Source organism: Podarcis liolepis, assembly GCF_965112155.1.
Source record: "Podarcis liolepis genome assembly, chromosome: 15".
In the NCBI taxonomy this organism is placed as follows: Eukaryota; Metazoa; Chordata; class Lepidosauria; order Squamata; family Lacertidae; genus Podarcis; species Podarcis liolepis.
The window spans coordinates 33,841,066-33,868,368 of NC_139566.1; the positions used below are offsets into that span (position 1 = coordinate 33,841,066).

General features: G+C 39.3%; 1 protein-coding gene across 2 annotated transcripts; it reads left to right on the forward strand.

The window, feature by feature from the left end:
* Nucleotides 1–27,220, forward strand: DGCR8 (DGCR8 microprocessor complex subunit). 2 transcript variants are annotated; one of them, XM_083479039.1, is made up of 14 exons: nucleotides 1–296; nucleotides 7,048–8,047; nucleotides 8,471–8,630; nucleotides 11,033–11,175; nucleotides 12,025–12,307; nucleotides 14,107–14,304; nucleotides 15,613–15,714; nucleotides 16,339–16,437; nucleotides 17,337–17,419; nucleotides 19,572–19,672; nucleotides 20,439–20,545; nucleotides 21,435–21,562; nucleotides 22,435–22,548; nucleotides 23,313–27,220. In XM_083479039.1, the coding sequence occupies exons 2-14, from the start codon at nucleotides 7,328–7,330 to the stop codon at nucleotides 23,394–23,396; spliced, it is 2,322 nt and encodes a 773-aa protein (XP_083335165.1). In that variant the 5' UTR covers nucleotides 1–296; nucleotides 7,048–7,327; the 3' UTR covers nucleotides 23,397–27,220. The 2 variants fall into 2 exon arrangements, with proteins under 2 accessions (XP_083335165.1, XP_083335166.1); XM_083479040.1 differs by lacking the exon at nucleotides 1–296 and having other exon boundaries at nucleotides 7,034–8,047.
* Nucleotides 27,221–27,303: the final 83 nt, after the last annotated feature.

Here is a 27,303-nt window from a genome sequence, read left to right on the forward strand (position 1 = left end):
AAAAAGCCTCGAGAGGAGGGGAGGGAGGGAGAGAACGTTTAAAGATGGCGGCCGTGGCAACGAGAAGGCGGTTTCCCTGAGAGGGGGCGGGAGGGAAGGGAAAGAAAAGAAGCTCCCGCGACGGAGGAGGAGAAGAAGAAAAAGGGGGAAAAAGATAACGACGCCGGCGCGGCCCCTTCCTCCTACCCCGGCTGGTTTCTCCCCCCTCACTTTGGCTTTGGAGGTGGGGCGAGGAGAAAGCCCAAACGCGAGCCCTCGAGCGAGGAGCGGCAGGGACTACTCCGGGCATGGCCCAGGTGGGTGCCGGGCCTGTGGGCTCCGGCAGGGCGCGGCGAGGAGAGAACGGGGCCTTGGCGCGGCCTGGCCGCCTCAGCTCCGCCGTCCTTGGACGGTAGCGGCACGCGTGCGAGAGAGCCCATTCCCGGGCCTAGGCCCTGCGCAGCTACTGGGGGCGGGGAGCGGTGGTTGTGTGTAGGGAGCGGGTGGTGGAGATGCGGAATGATAACGGGGAATCATCCCTGCGGAGCCCCCGGGCCTTCTTTTTACTCGGGTTGGGCCTCGCGGTTCCCGGAGGAGGCGGAAGCTCCGGGGTTGGTGGCGGAACCTTGTTGATGCGGCTGAGGCGAATTACTTTTTCTCTCTCGCCCGCCTTTAAACAAAAAAAAAAAAACAAAAAAAACCCCACGTTGAATGGAATTATATGGAAGTGGGTGCGAAATGGGGTTTTTTTGGGGGTGGCGGGGAGGGAAACCTTAGTAAGACCAGCGCATGCTACCCCCGATCCCTCAAGATTTGGTTTTTTTATTTAATAAATAAATATATTGGATAGCAGGGCGGGATACAAAAGTGAGGCCGAAGATGGCTATACTATTAACTTACCACCGTCGTGAAATTATGGGACGGATACACCCAGCCTTCTAAGAACAGTTGTTTATGGTAGTAGTTTGGGGGCTGTAGTGTACTGGCTTGATGACTTCTTGTGCAGGTAGGAGGTAAGAGGTTTAATTTCTTCGGGCTTTTTTAAAAGCACCAAAAAGAATGCCCTGGTCTTGTGGCCTTTGAAAAACTTGCAGGTGCTTTCCTTGGTTAGAGCCAGTTTGGTCTTCAAAGAAAGTGATCAAGGAGGCTTTATTATGCCTTTGATAAGTCGAGATTGATTGAGGAAAGCTTTTGCCACACCATAGAGAACAAAAAGCAGTGCCATAATCTATTTGCTTAATTTATTTATTTAAGTAATGCATATATTCTACTTTCTAAAATTTCTCAAGACAACAATATTAAGAGGAAAGATTAGGAGATATAGCAGTGTTTATCATGGCCCAAGACAGTCTCATTTTTTTTAAAAAAAATTGTTTAACAGACTAACACTGCTACCACCCTAGAATCAGGTTTCGTTGTGTTTTTGAAACTTATCTCTAGTAGCTGGACCGGGAAAGATTCTTGTAAGATCCTGAAGAATGGTTGCTCTGACTTTGTATGAAGCAGTTTCCTGTTTCTTCAAAGACTGCAGTCCATAGTTTCCTCTAGTCCAGCATCCTGCTTTCCAGTTTGATCATCCTCTCTCCCCCCCCACACACATTCGTTATTCTATCATTTGTTACCTACTGGATTTTGAAGAAGGGTCAGCCTTTTCTTAAAGGATGGTGGTGAGGAGCTTGTTCTTAGCCCTTTTTTTGCTACATTTTGAAAGGATTTGTACCTTATTCTGTAACACTAGACAGCCACTACACAGAAAACAGTGTGTGGTGGTTGTGATCTAGCCCCCACCTGATGTTTGCATCCTGCATGGTCTATAGTCTACAGAACATCTTATGTAATCTAAGTGCTGTTGTGTTTGGAAGGGAAGAAATTGTTTAACTCAGGCTTGTTAAATTCCAGTAGGGTTACCTGCTTTCATGCCCCAATAAATAAAAGGAAGGAGGGAAACTTTAATCAACTTGATTTTGGTTTGTTGGACTTTTGAAAGTATGGTAGCAGGACCAATTCTTTGTTGTTATTAAGCGCACCATCCTAGAACTTTGCTTGTATTCACAAGTGTTGCCACATGTTAACCATTGTTAAAACTTGGCTTAGCATTTAAATGACAGTGTTTATTTAGAATAAAAAAAATTCCTTCCAGTAGCACCTTAAAGACCAACTAAGTTAGTTCTTGGTATGAGCTTTTGTGTGCATGCACACTTCTTCAGAAGTGTTTATTTAGGTGAGGTGTGGCTCAGCATCACATAAGTGATTCTGCAGTTTCTGCATCATAGTGTGTGTGTTCTACTGGGCAGAGATTTATTTATTTGTTGTATACAGCACCTAGCACACTGATGCCTCATAACTGGATAGTAATTGAAAATAATAAACATGGTATATAGTGTTTTATGGGTGTTCAAAGCTCTGATTTCTACAACAGCTTTGCATGGTTGGCTGGTATTAGGGTCATGTTTCATGTTGGGGAGGGGGGAAGCGTGGCTGCCTAAGGTTACATGGCTCAACTTGGCTGAGAACCACTCTGGGCTGGGAAAACCTGTCACCTCTGAATCCCAAAGGAGTTTGGAGTATGTATCAGCCAATTAGTTGCTTAGTTTCTCCATTGCAAAACATATATGCCAAAGTCACTTAGTGGAGCATGTTCTTGCAAATGGGAGGCCAGTAGGCACAGAAAATACATTTGGCTTAGCTGCTTTACTATATAATATAGAACTTTGATTTTTATAAGCTATTTTTGTACATTCAGGGGTTGCCTGAGTGGATACTGGAAAAATCATTGGGCATATCCATGCGACAGCTGAGAGAGGCTTGAAGTTGTTTGGTCTCTTCTTTTGCTACTAAGGAAATTATGAAGTCTAGGGACTTTCTCTTTCAGACATAGTTATGGGGTGATGCCAGCTTGCCTGGGTTTGTGAACCAGTTGTATTTTGTAATTTTCTGGTATCACTTTCACACTATGAACTTTAGTGGATTTTCAGGAACTTAATTAAATATTGGAGATAAGTACAAAAACATACTAATTTGAAATTGTTTTGTTGGTCTTTCGACCGCAATAAAGGTTTAATGATAACATACTAAGCTACAAAATCTGTTACTACTCTATGCTGTTTGCTTTGTCAGAGTTTGAATAGTGGGTCTGTCTGCAGTTTTTCGTAATTTTCTCTGTCTTTGGTCAATAATAATTCGGTCATTAATTTCAGCATTCTAACATTAACACATTCCAATCAGTTAGACCAGAGGTTTTCAACCTTTTTGAGACCACGGCGCCCTTGACCAACTACACTCTTTCTGCGGCACCCCTGTGGGGCTCAGGAGCCTAGTTATGTCACCTCTTGCCTCTCACCCTCCCTTGTGGAGTATTCCCTCAGCCTCCTTTCCCTTCTCCTTGGGAGTCCTTCCGGCAGCTGCTGCTGTCCTCCCTGGTCTCTGAACTGCCCCGCCCCAAAGAGAGGTGCCTCCAAGTGAAACCATTCGACTGTGGAGCTTATAGCCAGGGCTGCTGCAATAAACAGCTGCGCGAGAGGCCAAGATGCAGGAGGGCATCAGAGGCGGAAGGGAAGAGGAACAGAGGTAGTGTTGCCTGTGGTACCCCTGACCATCATTCAAGGCACCCCAGGGTACTATGGCACACTGGTTGAAACCCACTTACACTATGATTGTGAGCCTAAAATCAGAGGGACTTGTTTCTGAATAGGTAAATGGTACTTGCATGTTAACCTGGTGTATTTGGACTCAGCTATACAGCTGCAAATAAAACGTTTTAAGTGTGTTGTAAAGTGCATTATACAATTGTGACACTAGATGGCGATGGTGAACTATGGCAAATTCAATATATTCAATATATTTTTCAAACTTTTTTTTAAAGCATTTTAACAGGGTTATTTATATGAGTCTAGATTCCTCCCCAGATAAATACATTTTTGACAGATATTTCTGTACAGTCGTACCTTGGATCCCGAATGCCTTGCAAGTCAAATGTTTTGGCTCCTGAACACCGCAGACCCGGAAGTGAGTGTTCCGGTGTGTGAATGTTATTTGGAATCTGAATGCCTGGTGCTGCTTCCGCGGTTTCCAAACATTTTAGAAGTCAAACGGACTTCTGAAACGGATTTCGTTCGACTTCTGATGCACGACTGTATTTTGTAATTTCGGCACTGTATATGTTTGCTGCAGGAAACATTGCTGGTACAATCATAACGTGTACTTTGCCTGTATCGTATGTGTACCCTAGAAGAATGGAATGATAGAACTGTAGAAGTAGAAAGTACCCCAAGGGTAATCTAGTCCAATCCCCCACAATGCAGGAATCTCAGCTAAAGCATCCATGACAAATTGCCACCCAACCTCTGCTTTAAAGCCTCCTCTGAAGGAGGGTCCACAGCCTCCTAAAGGAGTCTGTTCTACTGTTGAACAGCTCTTACTGTCAGAAAGTTCTTCCTGATGTTTAGAAGAAAACAAGTTTAGTATTCATGGAAACAGTCATTGTGTTATAACCATCTACCACTCATTTATGGAATTGTGACATCTGCACATCAAAACAGCATTGCTCCTTTAAGTTTATGTAAGCTGGGTCTTCCTTCCATTTTATACAAACCAGTAGGTTCTCCTAATCTCACTTTTTAAAGAAGAAATAGAAGTATTCTTCCAGACTTCCATCCATCTGCATTTATGTACTCTTCCTCCTCTCAGATAAACTTAATGTGGAAAGTTAAACTCTTGCACCCCGGCTTTCCCCCCGCAAATCTAGTAATTCATGGAAGGAGCAATGGGGAGAGGGAGTTGTGTTGAAATTGCATCTCCTATGTAGTGTGTTGGGGGTGTGAATGTTTGAAAGTACTGTGTATGGTAGGGCTGGATGATACCAGTTTTTTGCCATTGCAGTATATCACCTGCTAAACATTGTGATATATCACAATGTTTGAAATAAGGATGAAGCTATGCAGAGGCATTGGCTAGCTTCACGGGTTTTCCCATATTTTTGCATAGCGTGCGCGCACACTCCTTATGATTGGTGATATATTGCCAGGTCAAAAATTATGAAACTGATATCACAATATGGACATCAAACCAGTTCTGGACAGTATATTGATATATCACCCAGCCTTAGTGCATGGAAGTATTTAGTTTTCTTTGAAGTTTGAATTGAGCTGATCCAAACAGCTGGGTTTTGTGGGATGTGGGAGTAATTCCTTTATTCCCTGCTGGTAGGATTTTTTTTGGGGGGGGTTATATAGAGGGACTTGGAGAAATCAATTAGCAACAGGTAAGAATTTCCCATCTTATCTCTCCATGGTCACTGCAGTGAAAATAAGTACCGTACTTTTCTGTGTATAAGACTAGGGTTTTTTGCTCAAAAATAATGTTAAAGGGGGGGGGGCTCGTGCATTGTGGGGCTGGGTGATTGGTTGAGTCCCCCAAAATAGGGGGTGTCTTATACACGGGGGGTGTTATACACAGAAAAATATGGTATATATGTCTTTAAAATATAATGTACTTGAAAACCTTTGATTTTCATGTAGGTTTTTAAAATGGGCAGTAAAAGGGTGGTTTGCTGTAAAAAATATTTTGGGAGAGGCTCTTCAGGATGAATATCTCCTGTCTTGTGGGTAGGGCACATAGAGATAATTGTGTTTTCTGAATTTCACCCTACGAGTGCAAAAGAAGACCACGGTGCAATAAGAATTTTATTCACAGGTTTAATTACTACCAGCTGTGCAAATTGCTGTCTCACACAAACTATTTTATATATTTATATATAATATTAAATAGAGGTATATTAGATAGGGATATAGAGATATATATGAAGCCCAGATTAAAAGTGTGTATGTGCAGCTAAAGTAACATCATTTATAGGTAACCTCATTTAGGATTTTATTAAGGAAGCAGTCCCAAAAATATGCCAACCTCAGATATGTTATTTATGGTGGTCTTAAGCTTCTCTAAAAATATCCAGTGAGTGCCTGTCTCAGCTGATTTGGACCCTGCATCATCTTCCTTTTAGCCTGCACTTGTCATTATCTAATCTTGCAGCACAGATGTATGCATTTGTTGCGTCAAAATGTGTGAGAAAAATAACATGCAGATTGCTACACAGAAGTGATGTTCATGTATGAGAACCATCTTGTGTAAAGTCATTCTTAAGATTCTGTGACTGCTCATATTGGTGTAACTGTGTACATCACTGGAATCATTCTAGTATCCTTGTAGTTCTCCTTTATGTTGTCTCTGGGTTTCAGATTTTGTTAATTAAGATAAAGACAATAAACCTAATAATAATAATACTCTAATGTTTATGAGGCATTACTGTCTTACTAGAATTAGCATTTAGTTAATAATAGGTAGTCAAATGTTTCATATGAAAGGAGCTTGCTTTTTAAAAAACTTGGAATTAAAAATAAAACTGTATTTTCTGTGTGCCAATATTAGCTTTCAATAGCATGTGAGCAGTAACTGTGTTGTAGTCTGTTCAGCAGTTCGTTGACTTAAAGAAGAATAGGTACTTTTGCATAGCCCCATTTTAATGCTTCAACTGCTTGTTCAAGTCCACCTGCTTGTTCAGTCACCATAAGCATTATTTTTTAGATTAAACTGCTGTTTGTGTTGCTGTTTAGCAGCATGTAGTTAAAACATGTCATTCTGAATTTTGTGTGGCAGAATTGTCCTATAGAATTACAGTTGTGCCTCGCAAGACGAAATTAATTCGTTCCACGAGTTTTTTCTTCTAGCGAATTTTTCGTCTTGCGAAGCACGGTGTCGGAAAAGTTTTGGAAAAGCTTCAAAAATCACCAAAAACCTCAAAAAAGGCTACCACACCGCGTTCTATGAGTTGCTCCTCGAAGTCAAGTCGCAACTGTATTAACAGTGTTAAGAAAAAGGAAACAAACTTGCAAGACGTTTTCGTCTTGCGAAGCAAGCCCATAGGGAAATTCGTCTTGCGAAGCAGCTCAAAAACCGCAAAACCCTTTCGTCTAGCGAGTTTTTCGTCTTGCGAGGCATTCGTCTTGCGGGGCACCACTGTAGAGAGCAATAGAAAGAAAGCTTCTCTGATTATTCTTTTTTTTCTCTTTGTAGGTTGAAAGAAGAAAAGGACACCTGCATGCGGCCAGTGAAGATGCTCTTTACTTCGACATCAGCTATTTAAGCTGAATGCATTGTGATTTCCAGTAATTGAGACAGTGGTTCTGAAAGCTGTCTACATTAATGAAAAGAACAATGTAGTCAGCTTAATTGAATCATCAGTGTTGCATATTGAATAGAGCATGACAAATCCGATCTTGATGGACTTCTTCATATTAGGAGTATAGATCAATATACCTTTTATTTAAAGCCTTGTTTTTTGTAAGTTTTAATTATGGAGAATTATGAAAATGCACCTCCCCTTCCAAAAGAGCCAGCAACAGAAGCGAATGTGGAGAACCATTCTTGTCCCCCACCACTGCCGCCTAATGAACAGCCTCCACCACCTCCCCTGCAAACGTCCAGTGACGCAGAGGTAATGGACGTTGGCTCTGGTGGTGATGGACAGTCAGATACCCCTGCTGGGGACGCGCACACTGTCGGCAGAATACAACTTCTCACAAAGGGATCGTCATGCTACAAAAGTCGTCTTATCGTAGATCCTAATAGTGACCAAAGCCCAAGAACTGCTCGTCATGCGCCGTCAGTTAGAAAGTTCACCCCTGATCTTAAGTTGCTTAAAGATGTAAAGATTAGTGTTAGCTTTACAGAGAGCTGCAAAAGTAAAGACAGAAAAGTTCTGTACACTGGAGCTGAGCATGGTTATGAAGCAGATACAGATTTAGGTATTAATAATGTTAATGGGGGTATGCATGCTTGTCCTCTGGGTGGGGGTAGTAATGGTCAAGCTACACGAGTAGCTGGTGAAAATGATGACAAAAAGGAGGATGAAAATGATGTAGATCAGGAAAAGCGAGTTGAGTATGCAGTTCTGGATGATTTAGAAGATTTTACAGAAAATTTGATGGAAATAGATGAAGAAGGAGGGTTTACATCTAAAGCAATCGTTCAGAGAGACAAAGTGGATGAAGAAACCTTAAGCTATTCTTACGAGGTAAGTAAATTCTGTTTCTAATTTCAAACATTTCTCCAGGTTTTATACATTAACTAAAAGGTCTCTGTACCAAGTAATATTCAGATTATAACAAATGCTTAAATTTGGGAGTGGTGTTAAGAGCTGCTTAACTGTATGAAATATACATTTAGACAGTACTGAGAATGGATATGTTGTGATTTGTTTTCTTTTTTTGTTTCAGTATGAAGGCTGTGAGCTTTGTTATTCTAGAGAATGCTAAATGCTGAGAAAGTGTCAAGTTATTAATAATTTACTTAAAACATGGCACTTTAATTCTTAGTTGGCTTATGATGGGGATGGGATTTTGTGGATCCCTGTACAAATCATTCTTGCTTTGACTTCAGTATTGTCTGAGGAGGAGAATAGATATAGGGGCATGGTATATCACAATGTGTTTTTCAGGATGAATTTGATAATGATGTGGATGCTTTGCTGGAAGAAGGCCTTTCTGTTCCTAAGAAAAGGAGAATTGATGAGAAATATGCAGGGGAGAGTGACCATCAATCTGATGGGGAGACAACTGTGCAGCCAATGATGACCAAAATAAAAACAGTTCTTAAAAGTAAGCTATTTACATTATGTATAACTATAGATATGTTTACTATGTACTCTTTTTTGCAATAATACTTTTGAGGTAATGGTCTGAACATACCCACAATATATTAGTTATATTAGTCCAAAAGCAGTCCATTGGCCAGGTCTTGTGGTCTCCTTGATATCGGCCTTCTTTTTTCTTTCTGAAGCAGGTAGCAAAACCAGGAAGTTCCTGGTTGGCCACCATAGATGATAAGAAATACTGAGCTTGTAGGCTCCTTGGGGCCAGCCCAATATATTTTTGCACCTGAGGTGAACCACAAAATGCCCCCCCCCCCACCAGGGAAGAAGGGGTGTGAAGAGCTACGTCAGGAATAAGGGGAGAATTAAAGATCTGTATCTGGAGCAAGGGTGGAAGGAAACTAGTAGCAGCACCTATTTGCCAAGTGGCTACTGTAGCTGCTGAGGAGGTAGCAGATCTGGCTTCCAAAGAGTGTACTACAGCTGTCACTGCCATTGGTGCAGTGGCAGCAGTGGGCAATGCATTCCTTGGGGGTTGGATCTACTGCCCCTGTGGATCCTGCCCCCTGAGGTGGTCACTTCATCTTGCCTCATGGGTGGGCTGGCCCTGAGGCTCACACAGGCTGTGTAACCCAGGTAGATTGGGATCTCTGGATGATCTGCAGTAGATTGGCAAGGGTTTCTGAGTCTCAATTGCTGAACAGTATCAACTGCAATGTGACCCCCCCCCCCACCCCCATGTCCCATTAGACGGATGAAACAAGGAAAGCTTGGAGTGCCAAAAGTACATTTCTGTGTGGAAGAATGATGAACTCTGCTTGGTTCTGTTACTTAAAACCATTTGCTCAGCAGCTGCTTAGAGACATCACACGCTCTTAAATCTAAGTGTGCGTCTTTTGGATCTAGCTCTTCTTTGACCTTGAGGCTCTATTAAAATCCACAGTAGATCCCGCAAGCCTTATGTCTGCTCTACCCTGTCGTAGACATTTATTGTATATTAGTATTGTGGAATCCTAAAGGAGAATATTTTAGATAGATGTTGAATGTGAGGTTTGTGAAGGTAAACTGTGAACACCTTCATTAGAAATCTTCGAGGGGTACTAAACTTGTGTTGAGTTTTTATTCTTGTTAGGACCAGTATCTCGGAGGAAAAATAACATCTCATTAAAGTGCCACACATTGGTTTTGCAGGCTGGTGATACTCGGCAGCCCAATTCATTGCACTTGGAAATAAGTCTTGCCTTGTTCAGTGGTAGTTTCTGTCAAATAAGTGTGCTCAGGATTGCAGCCTAAATCAAGCTGGTTATGATGTGGGAAAGAGTATTAAATATTTTGCCTTTTGCTTGATTTTTTTTTTTAAAAAATGCATATGGCTTCTCATGAAGTTAATAAATTACAATAAAGATGGAATGTTTTCAGTCCTTTGTGAAGCCACAAAAAGGGGGCAAGTACATATTCCTAGGGATTTGCATTCCCTGCTCTTTTTCTGATGAAAAAGGAGAGGTACAAAAAGAGGCATGCAATAAATTTATTTAACAGCGGTTAGTATTTGTGAGAAATTAATCTTTCAGTGTGGTAGCACCCACTGCCATACTTTAGGGAAGTCTACCCAGATATGTTATGTTTAAATCTGGCTTTCAGTTCATCATCAATTTTAATTATTTTTTCGAAGGTTTTAAGTCAGAGCTTTCCAAATTGTGTGACAACATGTTAGTGTGTCTGCTGCAGTGTGTAGGTGTGTTGCGTGAATGCTCCCTGTGCTGCTAAGGGGTTAGTTTAACCTCCAGTTTGCTAGTAAATCTGAAATACTTGTCATGAAATAATGCGTGTCTAAAAAATGAGTCACCAACCCGAAAAGTTGGGGAAATTCTGCTTTAAGTAGTTGTTTTGCTGTTTTTTACTGATAATTTATTCATTTTGTTCTTTTTGTAAACAGCTTGTACGGGTTTTAAAAAGTTGATATGGTGCAGCAAACAAGTTGCAGCTTGAATAATACTGAGGATGAGAGAGAGAGAGAGAGAGAGAGAGAGAGAAATAAAACAATATATTCATATTTACTTCCGTTTTGAACTTGCTGTTCAAAATACTGTTTCACCCTGGAAAGCAAATTGCTAACTTTGTGTACAGGTTGGGAGTAAATGCAATCTGACCACTTCAAAATATTACCGGGACGTATGGGGCATCGAGTGAATGTCATTGTGGGCCTTCAAAAACAGGGAGCTCCTTCACAGCCTTGCTATTAACTAGGGGTTGGGAGAGGTGGCAGCAGCTTTTACTCTCCTCTTGGTTGATCATTTACACTGATATATTTCTTTGATATATAACTTCAGACTTCTTGTGTATCCTTCCAACCACTTTTGTTGCGATAAGACGTCTTGTGCATTGAGCAGTTTCTCCTTTTTTCTGAAGGTCGTGGCCGTCCACCTACAGAGCCCTTGCCTGATGGATGGATCATGACATTCCATAACTCTGGCATTCCTGTATATCTGCACCGAGAATCCAGAGTTGTCACCTGGTCCAGACCTTACTTCTTAGGAACAGGAAGCATAAGGGTATGGAACAGGCTTTAATAAATTTGGTCATTTAGAGAAATTAGATTTTGAATATATCTGTAGCCTGTTGTGATTATTCGTAGATATACTGGTGACAAAATGTCACTTAATATAGTTGCCTAAAGACCTACTTTGGTTTTACTTGCTGGTTCAGTTTATGTTTCTAAAAATGTGCTGTGTTTCTAAGAATTAGTTTCCACAGTAGCTTGGGAAACCAAGTTAAATATGAAGGTATCTGAATAATATCATGTAGATTGTATGGGGAAATATTGCCTCTTTTAATGCCATTTGTATAAATATATTTTAGAATTTTACTAGGCTGTATCTAAGTCATAATTGGAAACATACAGCAAATTCAACAATGTTATAAAATTTTGTATTTTCACAATCATATCGTGCTGTTGCTTCATTATCTTCATTTATTAAACTGGGCATTTTATAGGAGCACTGCAGTTCCAGTGGATTGCACTTACGTCCACATGGTATTCTGGTAATAATTGAATAACTGCATTAACAAATAAAATAATAAATTCAGCATGACTTTGCATAGCTCCAAAGTGCAATTCCCTTTTGTTCACCTGCATACAACTTCCATTCAGATGTTGAAGGTTATAAATGGTTGACATGCTGTGGCTGGCTATATAAAGCATAAAATAGCTTTTCGACAACATAGTCCATTTTCTTGAAAATGCTCACCTAGCAAATCTCTACAAAGTTCTCAGGATCTCAGGCTTTGCTGGTGTATGATAGGGGAGACATATAGCAAACTCTGAACACTACTGGAAGATGTTAGATCTGGGTTTTTAGATATGTTCTCATAATTTTAACTTTAAAAATTTATATTTGCAGAAACATGATCCCCCGTTGAGTAGCATTCCATGTTTGCATTATAAGAAAATGAAGGAAAATGAGGAAAGGGAACAAAGTAATGACATCACCCCAAATGGGGAAGTATCGCCTATAAAACTCATGGATAAGTCTTTAGAATTTGACTGCCAAACAGAGGAGCCGGACTCCACTGCTGCTGATTCTGGGACTTTAGATGAGAAAGACCCACCCGGGGGAGATGCAGCACAAGGAGCCTTAGGTCAAGTTAAGGCCAAGGTTGAGGTGTGCAAAGATGAATCAGTAGGTAAGTGTCAAAAATGTTGATTTATTGAGTGATAAGAATCTAACTCAAGCATGTAGGCTTCCTTGTGGATACTGTGGCACTTGGCTTACAGATTTAGAACTTGCGAACGCAGAGGACTGCAAGCCTAGGAGATTTCTATACTAAACCCATTGTTGTTGTTTAGTCGTTTAGTCGTGTCTGACTCTTCGTGACGCCATGGACCAGAGCACACCAGGCACTCCTGTCTTCCACTGCCTCCCCCAGCTTGGTCAAACTCATGCTGGTAGCTTCGAGAACACTGTCCAACCATCTCGTCCTCTGTCGTCCCCTTCTCCTTGTGCCCTCCATCTTTCCCAATATCAGGGTCTTTTCCAGGGAGTCTTCTCTTCTCATGAGGTGGCCAAAATATTGGAGCCTCAGCTTCAGGATCTGGCCTTCCAGTGAGCACTCAGGGCTGATTTCCTGAAGAATGGATGCGTTTGATCTTCTTGCAGTCCATGGGACTCTCAAGAGTCTCCTCCAGCACCATAATTCAAAAGCATCCATTCTTCAGCGATCAGCCTTCTTTATGGTCCAGCTCTCACTTCCATACATCACTACTGGGAAAACCATGGCTTTAACTATACGGACCTTTGTTGGCAAGGTGATGTCTCTGCTTTTTAAGATGCTGTCTAGGTTTGTCATTGCTTTTCTCCCAAGGAGCAGGCGTCTTTTAATTTCATGACTGTTGTCACCATCTGCAGTAATCATGGAGCCCAAGAAAGTAAAATCTCTCACTGCCTCCATTTCTTCCCCTTTTATTTGCCAGGAGGTGATGGGACCAGTGGCCATGATCTTAGTTTTTTTGATGTTGAGCTTCAGACCATATTTTGCGCTCTCCTCTTTCACCCTCAATAAAAGGTTCTTTAATTCCTCCTCACTTTCTGCCATCAAGGTTGTGTCATCTGCATATCTGAGATTGTTGATATTTCTTCCAGCAATCTTAATTCCAGCTTGGGATTCATCCAGCCCAGCCTTTCGCATGATGAATTCTGCATATAAGTTAAATAAGCAGGGAGACAATATACAGCCTTGCCGTACTCCTTTCCCAATTTTGAACCAATCAGTTGTTCCATATCCAGTTCTAACTGTAGCTTCTTGTCCCACATAGAGATTTCTCAGGAGACAGATGAGGTGATCAGGCACTCCCATTTCTTTAAGAACTTGCCATAGTTTGCTGTGGTCGACACAGTCAAAGGCTTTTGCATAGTCAATGAAGCAGAAGTAGATGTCTTTCTCGAACTCTCTAGCTTTCTCCATAATCCAGCGCATGTTTGCAATTTGGTTCCTCTGCCCCTTCAAAATCCAGCTTGCAGTACAGTACATGCTAATTCGGTATTCCATTTCTCCTTCAATTTGTAATGAAATGCTGCTGCTGCTTGTGTGTTTTAAATACAATTCCATTGTATTTAGTTGTAGTTATAAGCATTTAGTTGGTTTGTTGTATGCTGCAGCCCTTTTTCAGTTCTCCGATGGAAGCACATGTTAAAATAATTTGGATGTGCAGTAAAACTAATGTCTAAATCTTTACTTCAAATATTCCATCATCATGCATAGTGAAATGCTAGAATTGTAGCATAGCTGGGACGTGCCAGCCATCAAAACTAGGGGTTGCTAACCTTTTGAGGCCTGTGGGCACACTTGCAAACTGGGGACATTTGAGTGGGCACGCTAGGACACAGCAGCAGAACGCTTCTTTTGAGCCTAACCATTTTGTCACTGTCTTTGTAATGTAAAAGTGGTAGTTTTAATTGACCATGGGGATTGAATATTTTTCCTAGATCTTGAAGATTTTAGACACTATCTTGAAAAGCGTTTTGATTTTGAACAAGTAACTGTAAAGAAATTCAGAACCTGGGCAGAGAGACGACAGTTCAATCGTGAGATGAAGAGGAAACAAGCAGAATCTGAGCGACCCATTTTACCAGCCAATCAGAAACTTATTACTTTGTCTGTGCAAGATGCACCCACAAAAAAAGGTAAGCCGTTTTATGTATGTTAACTTTTTTCATTTGACGAGTGCTTAGTTTTTGTCTGAGTTGGATTAGTACTGGAATTAACAAAATGCATGTGTAAAAATGATCCTAGCTTCCCTGCAGAACAGGTTGCTTGCAATCACCTGGTTCCTCTTTAAATATGAAAATTTGGGTTTGCATACCCCAAAATGGTCAGGGCACCAGGTTCTAATAGGGCTGAATTGATGATTTCCCTGCCTTTCATAAAACTGACTTTCTTGCCAAAAACTTTTTTTGAATGCTTATAGAAGTCTTGTCTTGATTTCAAGCTATGACAGTATTAAAACTGCTTGTCTTCATTACAGATAATTGCTTTTGGATATGGTAATGTTTTGTTTTAGAAGGACTTGGGACATAATACTTTCCTTGTTTGATTGTGCAGCGACCAATTTGTTGTAAGACCATGTGAGGAGAGGTACAGAAGTAATGAAGCCATGCTATCTGACTTACACTTTATGGAAGCTTTCCCAAGTACTTCTGTAGCTTGAACCTAATTCTGTACTTGGCAAGTGTAGAATGGTCTACCTGAAATACTTTGCTTTGTGGAGCAGGAAGTGATGGAAACTGAATGGGAAGGGCCAGAGCTCTATTGCAGAACGTCTGCTTTGTATGCATAAGGTCTCTGGTTCAATCTTGAGCATCTCCAGGAAGAGGCATGTCTGAAACCTTGTCAAGCTGCTATCAATCAGTGTAGACCAGTGTTTCCCAATCATGGATTTCCAGATCACAGTTGTTGGGACCCGTAGTCCAAAAACAACTGGAGACCCAAGTTTGGGAAATGCTGGTATAGACAGTACTGAGCTCTGACTTTATAAGCAGCTTCCTATAAGCAGATCATTGAATGTGAAATAGAATATGTCCAGTTATTGTCATTGGGATTGGTTATTGGAGATATTCTATATAGCTTCTCCAAAATGAACACTCTGAAATTAAGGAGCGAGTGCACACATACCCAGCCAATGACTCTGCATGTGATAGACATGTGTCTCCTTTTCCCCCTCACACATAAAGTATTGTGTAATGTGGGTGTTTCAGTTATAGAGGCATGTCCAAGTGATTCTTGCACTTTGAGAAATGTTATGTTGGGGAGGAGTAGAAGAGGGTATGTACCTGCTCCTCTTTCAGGCAAACTTGAGTAGTATGTGAACTTGTCTAAGCTGAATTAGAATACTGATTTTACTTTTTGCTTTATGATCAGGAGCTCCTAATCTATATGTTATGCTGTTGGTAGTAAAATCCTTAAAGGCATTTGAAAAATGTTTTTCTTAATAGAGTTTGTTATTAATCCCAATGGGAAGTCTGAAGTTTGCATCCTTCATGAATATATGCAACGAGTCCTAAAGGTTCGACCTGTTTACAATTTCTTTGAATGTGGTAAGTCTTCACTATAGTATTTTTTTGTAGGACAACAGTTACTGGCAGTGTCTGGGCTGTACTTGATCTAAGCTTGAGCCAAGTATTCCAGGAAAATAAACAGTATAGGCATTGACAGGATGCGCACTGCATCTAGAATAACGTAAATTAAGAAGTGTCCCTTGTTGGTTTTGAAGGAAAAACAGACTCATTGTAATGTGCAGATTCCTAGTTTTGTTCATTCAAAATGTCAATCACCAACAAATGGAAATCAAAGTCTTAAGATGGCAGGTCATTGACCAGCTAATGTGGAATCTGAGAACTACTAAATTAAGAGTTGCATATTGATAGCACTTGTACAACCTTTTTAGATTACATCTTAGAACTTTAACATAGCATCTGAAGACTGTGTTAGCATTTCAAAAACTTCTTTTTTAGTAGTTATGTCACAAACAGATGACATAAGGAAATTGTCGTTTTTATTCTGTAAACCTGTGATGAAAGCAGCCTGTTTGCATTATTTGGTCAAAATCACTTTAGTTTATCTTACACAAAGAGAATTGGTAGTTCTCAGACATCCTAAATCATGTAGGTTTAGGATTTGTTTAGAATATGGTGGCTTCCCATTTTCTCTCCTTTTTAAAGAGAACCCAAGTGAGCCTTTTGGAGCCTCGGTTATTATTGATGGAGTGACTTATGGGGCAGGTACAGCAAGCAGCAAGAAACTTGCGAAGAATAAAGCTGGTAATGTAAACATATTTAAATGTCATATATTGAATGTGTGCTTGATAGCCAGTACCAATAAGGTTGCAATCCAAAGAGTGTATGCATTTCAGCTCTACTGTCGCAAAATGGGCTTTACTCCGTAATAAATACATGCAGGTTTAGGGTGTATGTACCTTTTAATACAGGGGTAGCTAACCTTTTCAGTCATCCGGGGGCCGCATGTTGTAATGGGCATGTAAGTGGGCATGATTAACTTTGTTTTTTAAAAAATGCAGTCGGGAAGGGGGACCAAAAAAAGCTTTGGGCTTCATACATCACAGTGGGGAGCCAGTTTTTTTAAAAATTAAAAATTACTATTTTTAAAAAATGACAGGTTGGAGAGGATATGCGAGTCATGGGTTAGCAATCCCTTCTTTAATGGATAATATTGAGTACAACGTTCTTGAACGATTTAAGAAACAATTATAGTACTAGTTCTACAATGTATGGATTAAATAGATTTAGAAGAACTCCTTTAAACTTTTAAACAGGTGAAGCAAAGGATGGTGGCTCATGAGGAAAGATGCAGCCTTGGGGCTGCAGTACAGTATTACTTCTCATATTTTTAAGTTGGTGGGATTCAAGCAGTCTCTAACAATGAGCAGGACTGCAGTCTTGGAGCCCTGATGTAATGTATGGAGAGTTCATAGCCTCGGAGCTTGGTGGATTGAGCCTGTGATATTTAATATTGATTCTGTAAATGCTGTATAAACACATCTTGTGCTTATCACACAAGTTGATTGTAAAATAGAAGTCTTTTTTCTACTGTAAAAACAGTTGGAAATTTTTGTTTTTGGTTCATCGACATTTGTCAGAAATGTAATTTTGTGCAATACGCGATTATGGCAAGACCCTAACCCTTTCATTATCTTCCATAGCCCGAGCTACACTGGAAATCCTCATTCCTGATTTTGTTAAACAGACCTCTGAGGAAAAGCCCAAAGATAGTGAGGAACTAGAGGTATGGACTTTACAATGCAATACTGTGCATCTGAACATGGAAGTAAATCCCATTGAACTCAGTGGGAATTGCTTCCCAGTGTGTGTAGGATTGCAACTTTAATGGAATGTGATACATTGTTGTTGTTTTTTGTGGTGGTGTATTTTTATCTTGAGGGACGCCGGTGGTGCTGTGGTCTAAACCACTGAGCCTAGGGCTTGCCGATCGGAAGGTCAGCGATTTGAATCCCCGCAACGGGGTGAGCTCCCGTTGCTCGGTCCCAGCTCCTGCCAACCTAGCAGTTCGAAAGCACGCCAGTGCAAGTAGATAAATATGTACCGCTGCGGCGGGAAGGTAAACGGCGTTTCCGTGCGCTGCTCTGGTTCGCCATGACCCGAACAAACTGTCTGCGGACAAACATCAGCTCCCTTGGCCAGTAAAGAGATGAGCGCCGTATCCCCAGAGTCGTTCACAACTGGACTTAACTGTCAGGGGTCCTTTACCTTTACCTTTTAATTTTAGCTTAACCCACACAGTAGCATTTTGCAGTTCTTTTAATAATTAGTTGCGTTATCTTACATTGTAGACTGTATGAAAGTGCTTTGAGGATAAAGTTTCAAAAAGTTTTACACTGACACTTTTGAAATAGTGGATTATATCCAAGTGCTCATCATTTAAGTGTAGACTATTGAAATCAAGTTACTCAAAGTTTATTTAAATGAGTATGACTTAGTTGGAAATATCCCAGTTTCACTAGTAGTCAAATATTTTTTTAAACTGGTGATTAACATTTTCCAACACATAAGTTCATAGATTCATGAGTATAGCTGTTCAGACATGCTAAAATCAGACTGCAATCCTATACACACCTGAGGGCAAGTTCAATTGATTTCAGTAAGGGCTTAACTTTGGAGTAGACATACATAGGATAGCAATGTCATATGATAACCTATTTCCAGTGTCTTAAAATGTAACAGTATGTGTCTGCTGTTGAATTGTCATGGTTTGGAATATTTACAACGAGTCCAATAAAATTATTTCTAAATAAAGCTTAGAATTTGTTTTAAATATAATATTTAAATCACACTGAATACGTTTTATTGAATTTTTGCTCCAGTCGTTCTTTGCTCTTCAGAAGAGTTAAGATGTTTGTGCAGCATATAATATTAATACAACATTTTTAGTCTTATCAAATGTAACCCAGATATAAATGCTAAATCAGATCTACATCAACCTTAGGACAGTGGGAAATGTTCAGACTGAAAGTCTTCCAGAAATACTCAACAATGAACCTAGATATTTTCCTGGACTATCTAGAATAGGGGGGAAAGTGGGTAATATGAAATTTCATTGAACTTGTCAAAATTTTGAAGCTGAAATGATCTGCTTAATAAGCTGAAATAGGAGTGAGTCTTGCACATCACTGCTTATTTCCTTCTTTCTTAGCAAATTGCAGTTATGCATGGAAGTCTTCAGTTGAACATTTACCAGTTCCGATTAAATGGGAATCTACAGTTACCAATTTTAGAACAAGGCTGGATCTTAGCAGCTTTTTGGAGCTAGTTTATGAGCTGATGTTTTCCAAATCTGGTAGCAATAGTTTTCTGGTTCAGATGAAATGGGAGATTATGGTTAATTGAAGAGTTCCTGGCTTATTGTGCTGGGCTGAGGCAGCAGGTTGACAGAAGACTTGGGCATTTTCTTGGTTTATTCATCTGAGATAAGATTGTCTGACTGCTGTGTGTGACTTGTAATAAACTGATTATGACAGTCATTTCCCCCTCTTTCCAAATATTACTATCTTTTAAGGCTAGGATTATATGTATTTAGGGTTTTTTCCAGCCTTTACTCATAGTCTTCCAAAACTGTATTAATCTTTGTTTTAGGCTTCCTTAAAATGGAGTATGTGGCCAGCATAATTATCTTGCTAACTAAAGTGGAGCCAAAGCAAAATAAAGTAGTGGTATTCTTATATAGTGAAACATTTATTTCCCAATGAATTCATTTAAGGCTGCACAAAATGGCAATAAATAATGAATTTTGATGGCACAATGCTATGCAGAGTGTTCTGCTTAGTACTGCAGATCCATCCTTCAGGCATAAACCTTTAAAGTCAAGGCTCAGAATTCCTTCTTGCCATTTAAGTAATGATGATCTACCAATTTTGTTGCAGTATTTTAACCATATCAGTATTGAGGACTCACGGGTATACGAACTGACCAGTAAAGCTGGACTATTGTCTCCATATCAAATCCTTCATGAGTGCCTTAAAAGGTAAGGTTGGGTACTGCTAATGTGTTCAGTAGAATTATGGATATCCCAGTGTACATTCAAATCTCCTGAGCAGTTGTGAGGGGGGTGCTTTTTACTAATTAAAATTATGTTCATATGTTCTTCTGTTTTTTGTTAATGTTACAATGGCACAAACAATTCATGCTTGAATTCATGCTTACAGACAGTCCCCTAACCTGTGACAGCTATTCATCAACAGTAGTAGGACCATGGAACCATCTGATGGGAAACATGAGCCTAGAAGTCAGCACAAACTCTCATGCCAACTATACGTTTGCTATACTGTTCAGTAATAGTGCTCACAAAGCAGATGTAAAGTTTGACTCTGAACCAAACAGTTTAGCTTGCCCTCTCAAATGCAGGCACGTTAAATTATTTGTTTTGGCATGATACTTCCAAATTACACACTTTAGACACATTAATTAAAATGGAAGAGCATTCAGCATGTTAATTCCCCCAGTGAAATCTTGAGAAATGCAAATGTGCTTAACTTTGGCAATATTTTTGTGGGGCTTTTTAAGATGTTAAAGAAACATTCATTTTTGACCGGTTGTTTGTTTTGCACAAAAGCAGTATTCAATATTAGGAGCATGTGTAGAATGTTGGGTAGAAAACAGGATTTGTTGGTTAGATAGAAATAAAAATAATTTTTCATTACCAGATCTCTTACTTTTGAAACTTTGTTAGCCACATGTGGTATAAGTAGAGATTGTGGTTTGGTATGCTAACACCATTTCATCTCTGTAAGAAACCATGGAATGGGTGACACATCCATCAAGTTTGAAGTGATTCCTGGTAAAAATCAGAAGAGTGAATATGTCATGACATGTGGGAAGCACACCGTGCGTGGCTGGTGTAAGTATGATGGCTGGTTTGAAAGCCTTTGAGATGAATATTCCTCTTCATTCTCTGCTTGATTGTGTAGCATTTGTTTCTAATTTTCCTGATCTTTGTGCTTTACCTGTGTTCTTGTATACACCAGTCTCATGGCCTTGACACCACTGTTAATTAAGATAGGAATTTGGATCTAGATATTAAGTATTTAGGAACTACACCTGGGAATTTCATGGCATTGTGAGACTGAAATGCTCTTCCTGAGATACGGGACTTGTATATTGGAAATACACAAATATTAGGAATAGAAAAGGCATCTTGTTGTGAAATGTTGCCAGGATTAGAGGACATTTCCATACACACACCCCTTTTTAAGGGGTTGGTATTTTTTATCTTCCTGGGTTGGATCAGTTTAAATCAGCTTGGAGGGCTAATGGTGGTCCCCTATGGGCCAGAAGCATGACTCTTGCTATTGAGTCATGCCTTCAATGTAGTGGGCCAAGTTCTATAGAACTTGTTCCTATTAAGCACAGTCCCTATTAGGTTTCAAATGCCAGGTTAAAATGGTTTTATTTCAGGAGATCTTTGCACTATGAATGCAGTTCTAATGTTTCTATTTCTGATGTTTTAAATTCAATTTCATTCTGACTGAGCTGCTTTGAGATATATAACGGAAAAGTATAAATTTCATAAATAGAGAGATAAATAATTACACTTAGGTTCTGTGGAAATTGGTATGAAAGTCATGTCTTGGGTTGCAGTTATTTAAATGGGAGCTGATTGCAGCTTAGTGTGGACCTAATCTTGACTTTCCATAATGATTATGAACCAATTACTACAAAGGATTTAAAAAAGCTCTGATGTGGACCTGCTTTTCCTCCCAAAACTTTGTTTCATGGCGATTATGCAGGCAAAAACAAGAGAGTTGGGAAACAGTTGGCATCTCAGAAAATCCTTCAGCTGCTTCATCCGCATGTGAAAAACTGGGGGTCCTTATTGCGCATGTATGGAAGAGAGAGCAGTAAGATGGTTAAGCAGGTAAGTTATGTATGCTTTGCTCTGTTAACTTTCTGAATCGTTTTTTGTCTTCTTATTAAAGCTATGCAATACTTAAATTCAATTCCTCATAACAATGCTGTTTAAATGCCGTGGTTGCAAACTCCTTAACATTGAGACTGCTGTGTTGCAAAGACGCTGATGTGATCCATAAGTTGAGTTTATGCAGCAAAAACCCATGAGGGAGTGCAAATGCTTACACTGAGCAATAATCTGGGACCACATGCATACACCAACCCAGAAAGTGTTCCTCACATGAGCTGCTGCAACAGTTAGTGTCCTGACATTCTTGAAGTTTTAGGCACAGTTTGGCAGGCTGAATAGATCAGGAGGAAGAGCCCTTACAGCATCACCTGTGTGTAAGAGAACTGGTGCAACTTGAGGGATACCATACTTCCATCATGTTGCCATTTATTTATGAAAATATTTTCATTCTACAAAATGAAAGTACAAAATCTCCAGCGTGGTTTCTTCTCCTATATTTATCTATTTACTTAATATATAAGCAAACCACCACAAGGTGGCTTACAATAAAACAGCTAAAACCACAAAACAATTGTGAAATAATATAATTAACAATAGATAAAAGCATATACAGGGGCTGGGGGGGGATCAGCAATAAGTGTGCCAGAATAAAAAGTCTTCAAAGAATTAGAGGTTACAAGAAAAGGGGCCCAAGTGAAGTTACCAGGGGAGGGAATTCCACAACACTGGGGCCATCATTGCAAAAACCCTGTCCCTAGCACTCGCCAATTTGGTCAGCCTTAGTAGTAAACATATTATAAAAATAACCTTCCTCTTGAAGATGAAAATGGGAGCTCTTTCTTTAGTCTTTCTGATACTTTGTGATACAGGAGACGTCTGATAAAAGTGTGATAGAGCTTCAGCAGTATGCCAAAAAGAACAAGCCAAATCTGCACATTCTTAACAAGTTACAGGAAGAAATGAAGAAGTTGGCACAAGAAAGGGTAAGTGCATGATTACTAATTTTAAAATTTGTTTAATTCTGAGAACATGCATGAAAGCTGTGTTTATATTTCTTGACAGTTTAACTTCATACACATTGCAGAAATTTAAAGTTAAATTTTGAAAGAACTAGTTTTTATTCTTCTGTGATGCTTTTTCAGTTAACAAATTCCTTACTGTTCAAACAAAGGTCACTATGGTTATCTAGGATGCAGACATTTTGAAATATCTCCTGTGTTGTGACTGTTTATAATCTTGCTGTGATGACTTCTTCTTCTTCATGACTGGCCTTTGTCCTTGCATGGAAATGTGGCTGTCACAGGGGGTTGGCATGTCAGTTTTCCCTTACGGCCCATCAGTATAAACAACTAGCTTAGACTATTGCTCTTTCTTTTTCTAATCTTTGTAATTCAGTTCTCTGTTAGCAAGTATTCTGTAGGCATAGGTTGATTGCTGTTAAGCACTAAAAGAAAATCTTCCCCCACCAAATCAGAGGTTAAGTGTGAAAGGGGAGTTGCCACATTTTCATCTGTGATCAATTTCAGATTCCCTTTGCAAAAGGGAACATAGAGACTTGCACTAAAAAGTAGCTTTTGTGTTCTGCATTTTCACAATATAGATGCTAATCTCTTCCTTTTATTAGGGTGCCATGGGGCTAAAAGTAGAAAATTCTGGTTTTTGATCTGTTGAAATGTTTTCAAAATGTTGACACCATCTATGTGTACAAGTTTGTTTATAATTATGGTTGGCTTCTTATATCTTTAAGGAGGAAACTCGAAAGAAACCCAAGATGACAATTGTCGAATCTGCTCAACCTGGCAGCGAGCCTCTGTGTACTGTTGATGTGTGATCAGAAGGAATAATTGGGGAGCAATAAAACATGTGAAGAAAGCTAGTCCCCCTCACCCAATTTAATTAATAATTGGTTTGCTTCAGAATGCAAAATAATGTAACAATCCAAGCTGCTTCAAATATGCATTGTTCTTTTGCATAATCAGGGCAATAGTACTGAACTTTTGAGGGTTTTTTTAAAAAAAACCTCTGAGATATACATTTATACAAGACAGCAAAAATCTGTGTGGGTCAATGTATAGAAATGGGCAGAAAAGCATGTTCACACAGGATAAGCTGAAGTAAGCACTCCCCCACCCCTTTTGAAACTATTATGCTGTCTTTGAATGGATATGTTTAAGGATTAATCCAGAATGTCTATGTAAAGAGTGGAGTGAATGTATAATATAGGAATACAGCTGTACACACTCTCGTATGAACATGCTGACAACTGTTTTCTCAAAAAGAGCTTTGTTGCATTTCAGCACAAAATAATATGCACTGATAAGACACTTTTGACAACTACATTGAAGAAAAGTGGAAAGCAATGTTCCTTAATGCCATTAAGATTAGGCCAGTGCTGCTTGTTTTTGAATTTTGGCAGGCATAATTTTTTTAATATTCTGGTACAGTGGTCTTTAGACAGTAAGAATGGCACCTGCAGTGTTGAGCACCAGTGTGTCTCTGTTTTCAAAATTGCTGGCTATATTTACTTAAAATATTAAAAAAAAGAAGATAGGGAAACATAGGAAAAACCATAATAGTTTACATAAAAGACAACTGGAAAGGAGTATATAGCTTCTAATTATTTTTACCATAATTAATTACAGGTGATTGGGAGTGGATGACTAAGCACCAGTGCTCTGCAGCCTGTTCTTATTCTGGTCTTGAGAGAGTCCTCCACAATTAATTAGAATGAACTGAGAGTGAGCAGTGATGGTGCTTGGTAATTTGCATTTCCTTCTGTTTTTAAGACCCCACTTGAAAACAGTTTGAAAATATACTGACAGTTCTAACAATTAAAATAGAGATTTAATTGCATCTCCCTTTATGGTATATATATTTTTATTTAATGCAGCTAGATCTAATTGATACTTCAATCTCATGCACCCTATTACCTTTAAACAAACATGAAAAACCCTTTCCTTTGTGGATTGACTAATGGCAGTCATGAAAATCACTGGAAGCATTCTTCACTGGAAGAGTTTTAACATTTTCAAAAAAAGTTGTCACTGGCTTTGTTTTATTAAATGTTTAGCATTTGCAGAGTAGTTTCTGCATGGAAACTATTAGAATGTAAATTGGGGTACATCAGAGGACTTTAATAAGATCTTCTGCATAAGTTGTATTGAGTTGAAATAAAGAATATGAATATGCAAGTTGTTGTCTTTATATAGTTTCTTAAGCAGTCAATATCCGCTACAAGATACTGAATAGCTAACACATGGCCCTAAAAAAAACATACAGTGTGGTCCAGAAATACTTCTACACTTAAGATTTACACTCCAGAAATACTACAGTTCAGGCCCTTTGCTAAGGTATCTCCTAGTACTGTGTATGTTACAGTGGATATCTGTTAAGTTATACTCATTTCTAGATGTCTGCTGCAACAGTCACAAGAAAATAATGCAACAGGAGACAATTAAATGGAAGTGGTAGTGGTTTGTTCCAAGACCTTTTAGGAGGAAGTAGGCCCAGGGTCCCACCTCATACTTGAGATGGGTTGTACAGGTTCCATGAAAGGGCATTCTAGAGTGCCAGAAATTGAGTTGCCTGATCCAGTTATATGTCAAGTTTCATTGCTTCCCACTCGGAATGCAAATTTTCTACAGTTCTTAGTGCCATACATTCGTTACACAACTCAGTTTGACATTGGGTATACATAGATTTGCCAGGTGGTAACTTAATTGGGTGGTGTCTAGTACTATATGCTAACTCAACTGTAGTGTTCCACCAAAGCTACCTTTCGGATCCTAATCAAATTATCTTGCAAAATGCTTAAATGTTCCCTGCATTGTACATTACTGCTTGGCACAGCCATTTTGATTCACCCAGTTTCTTGCCACCAGTTACCAAGAGCAGGCAGCCTGTGATGAATAAATTGGTAATACTGAACACCTCTTGATGAAATGTTATTGGACATCTGTGTGCCCCAGCTGATAGGGTTTTGTCTTACGAACCAGAGGAAGCAGACTACTTGAAAGCTCCCAGCTGGAAGCCTCTTATTGTATGTTATGCTTACCCTTGGTAATTTTGGCAGTAGTGAGCCCATGCTAACATTGAGATATAGCCTTTATTCAAGCTTAAGTGTTTTCATTCATGTTTTTATGCAAAGAATCCTTGTGTTCTCTACAGAATGAATTTATTTTGGAACTTTATTCAGCACATCTGAATATGGTCGCAATTTGTTTAATGAGTAGGACATAGTTCTAAATGCACTGCCTCTGTTCTACAGAAAATCTAGCTTTAGTCTTCATCTTTGTCCATCACTGATGTAGTACTTTAAAAAGTTGTTAAAAGTCAAATAGGCTTTCTTCTATGCCTTTTAACGTAGGTGTTTACATCTGTGCATTCCTTGCATTTTTTAAAAAAAGCCTACTTGTAACTGCACTTTTTCAACAAATTTCTGCATATATATTTTCCAAAATCAGAATGTTTTGCAGGGTACCTGCAGCATATATATCCATAGATGCCTCATTCTTTTAAGTGTTTGCCACGCTGGCCATCTTGCTTTAGTCTTACCTCAGTCTGCCAAGATTTGAATCCTGCAAAAGGTGACCACTGCCCTTAAACATCCAGATGTGTCATTGTGAACCAAAGGCTAGTACAAATTATGCATTTTTCTTAAAAAAAAAAAAGTATTTGATGTGCTGTAGCCTCTTCGGCAAAATGTTCAGGCAAAGCGCAATAACTGCTGGAACAAACAATGTAACTACTGTTGTCACTGTGAAGTATTGTATTTCTGATGTTTACTATTTTGTTTGAAGTGTAACAGTCTTGCATTTGCACATGAGCATAAGCTGCTATGATAAGAGGGTAAATCATTACATTAATTTCAGCTTCTGCATGAGTACTTATGCAGCGTGATTTGACATCCAAAATTGTTTTGTAACTTGTGTGTTGCTGTTTTTCTAGTTAGTCAACTGTAATGGTTTCAGTCCTAACGATGCCTAAAGCAAAAACTGTTTCAAGCCCTCTTTTTCTCTCAGTAAATCAATATCATTGTGGATGGTCTTCACTAATAGCTGTTCCATCCTCTAGGGATAGCTTTTGCTTTCCATATTACATATTAATATGTGCTTCTTCACAGATGTGATTTTTTTTTGAAAGCTAAAAATTGGTTCTTATTTGAATGTTTGATACTGAGTGGAAATTTACTAACATAAGTGGGGGGGGGGGGAATACTACCCATTTAAAACCTCCAATTAAGCTTTATTAACTGTTTTAGCACTTGGCTTTCCAGCTGCTGGAAACAAGTATCTATCTATGCTGTTCTAATGGTTGTCACACTTAACAAAAGTATCCTTTCTAGCCCTAGTCTGTAATTCTTTGGTTCTGGTCAGAAAATGGAAATAGCTGTTGTAGAAATGATTCCAAATTAAGTCAGCCATTTGGAACAACTTGCAGTGATCAATTACAATATTGTATTTTAAAAGTTAATGTGACCAACTCAATGTTATTGGGTGCTGTATGGATTGTATGTTGAGTGCAGTTTCTCAATGCCGGTGGTCAGTTGGTACAACTATGAAGCCTCTATCGTTGAGCCTGTGTGTTAGGTCTTTTAAGTACTTGTTTCCCCCACAAACATTAGTTTTGAGCAATAAAGTTTGATATTGCATAAGATGCTGTGAGTAACTGGTGCTGCAGGTCATTGTTTCATTAAATATATCTACAAATCATAACTTTCTCAATGGAAGTCATGGAAC

Excerpts from the sequence above, each read along its gene's own strand:
- DGCR8 (XM_083479039.1), top strand. The coding sequence starts at position 7,328 with ATGGAGAATTATGAAAATGCACCTCCCCTTCCAAAAGAGCCAGCAACA. Across the intron at positions 8,631-11,032 it reads AATAAAAACAGTTCTTAAAA|GTCGTGGCCGTCCACCTACA; the intron begins GTAAGCTATTTA and ends TTTTTTCTGAAG. Across the intron at positions 12,308-14,106 it reads GTGCAAAGATGAATCAGTAG|ATCTTGAAGATTTTAGACAC; the intron begins GTAAGTGTCAAA and ends TATTTTTCCTAG.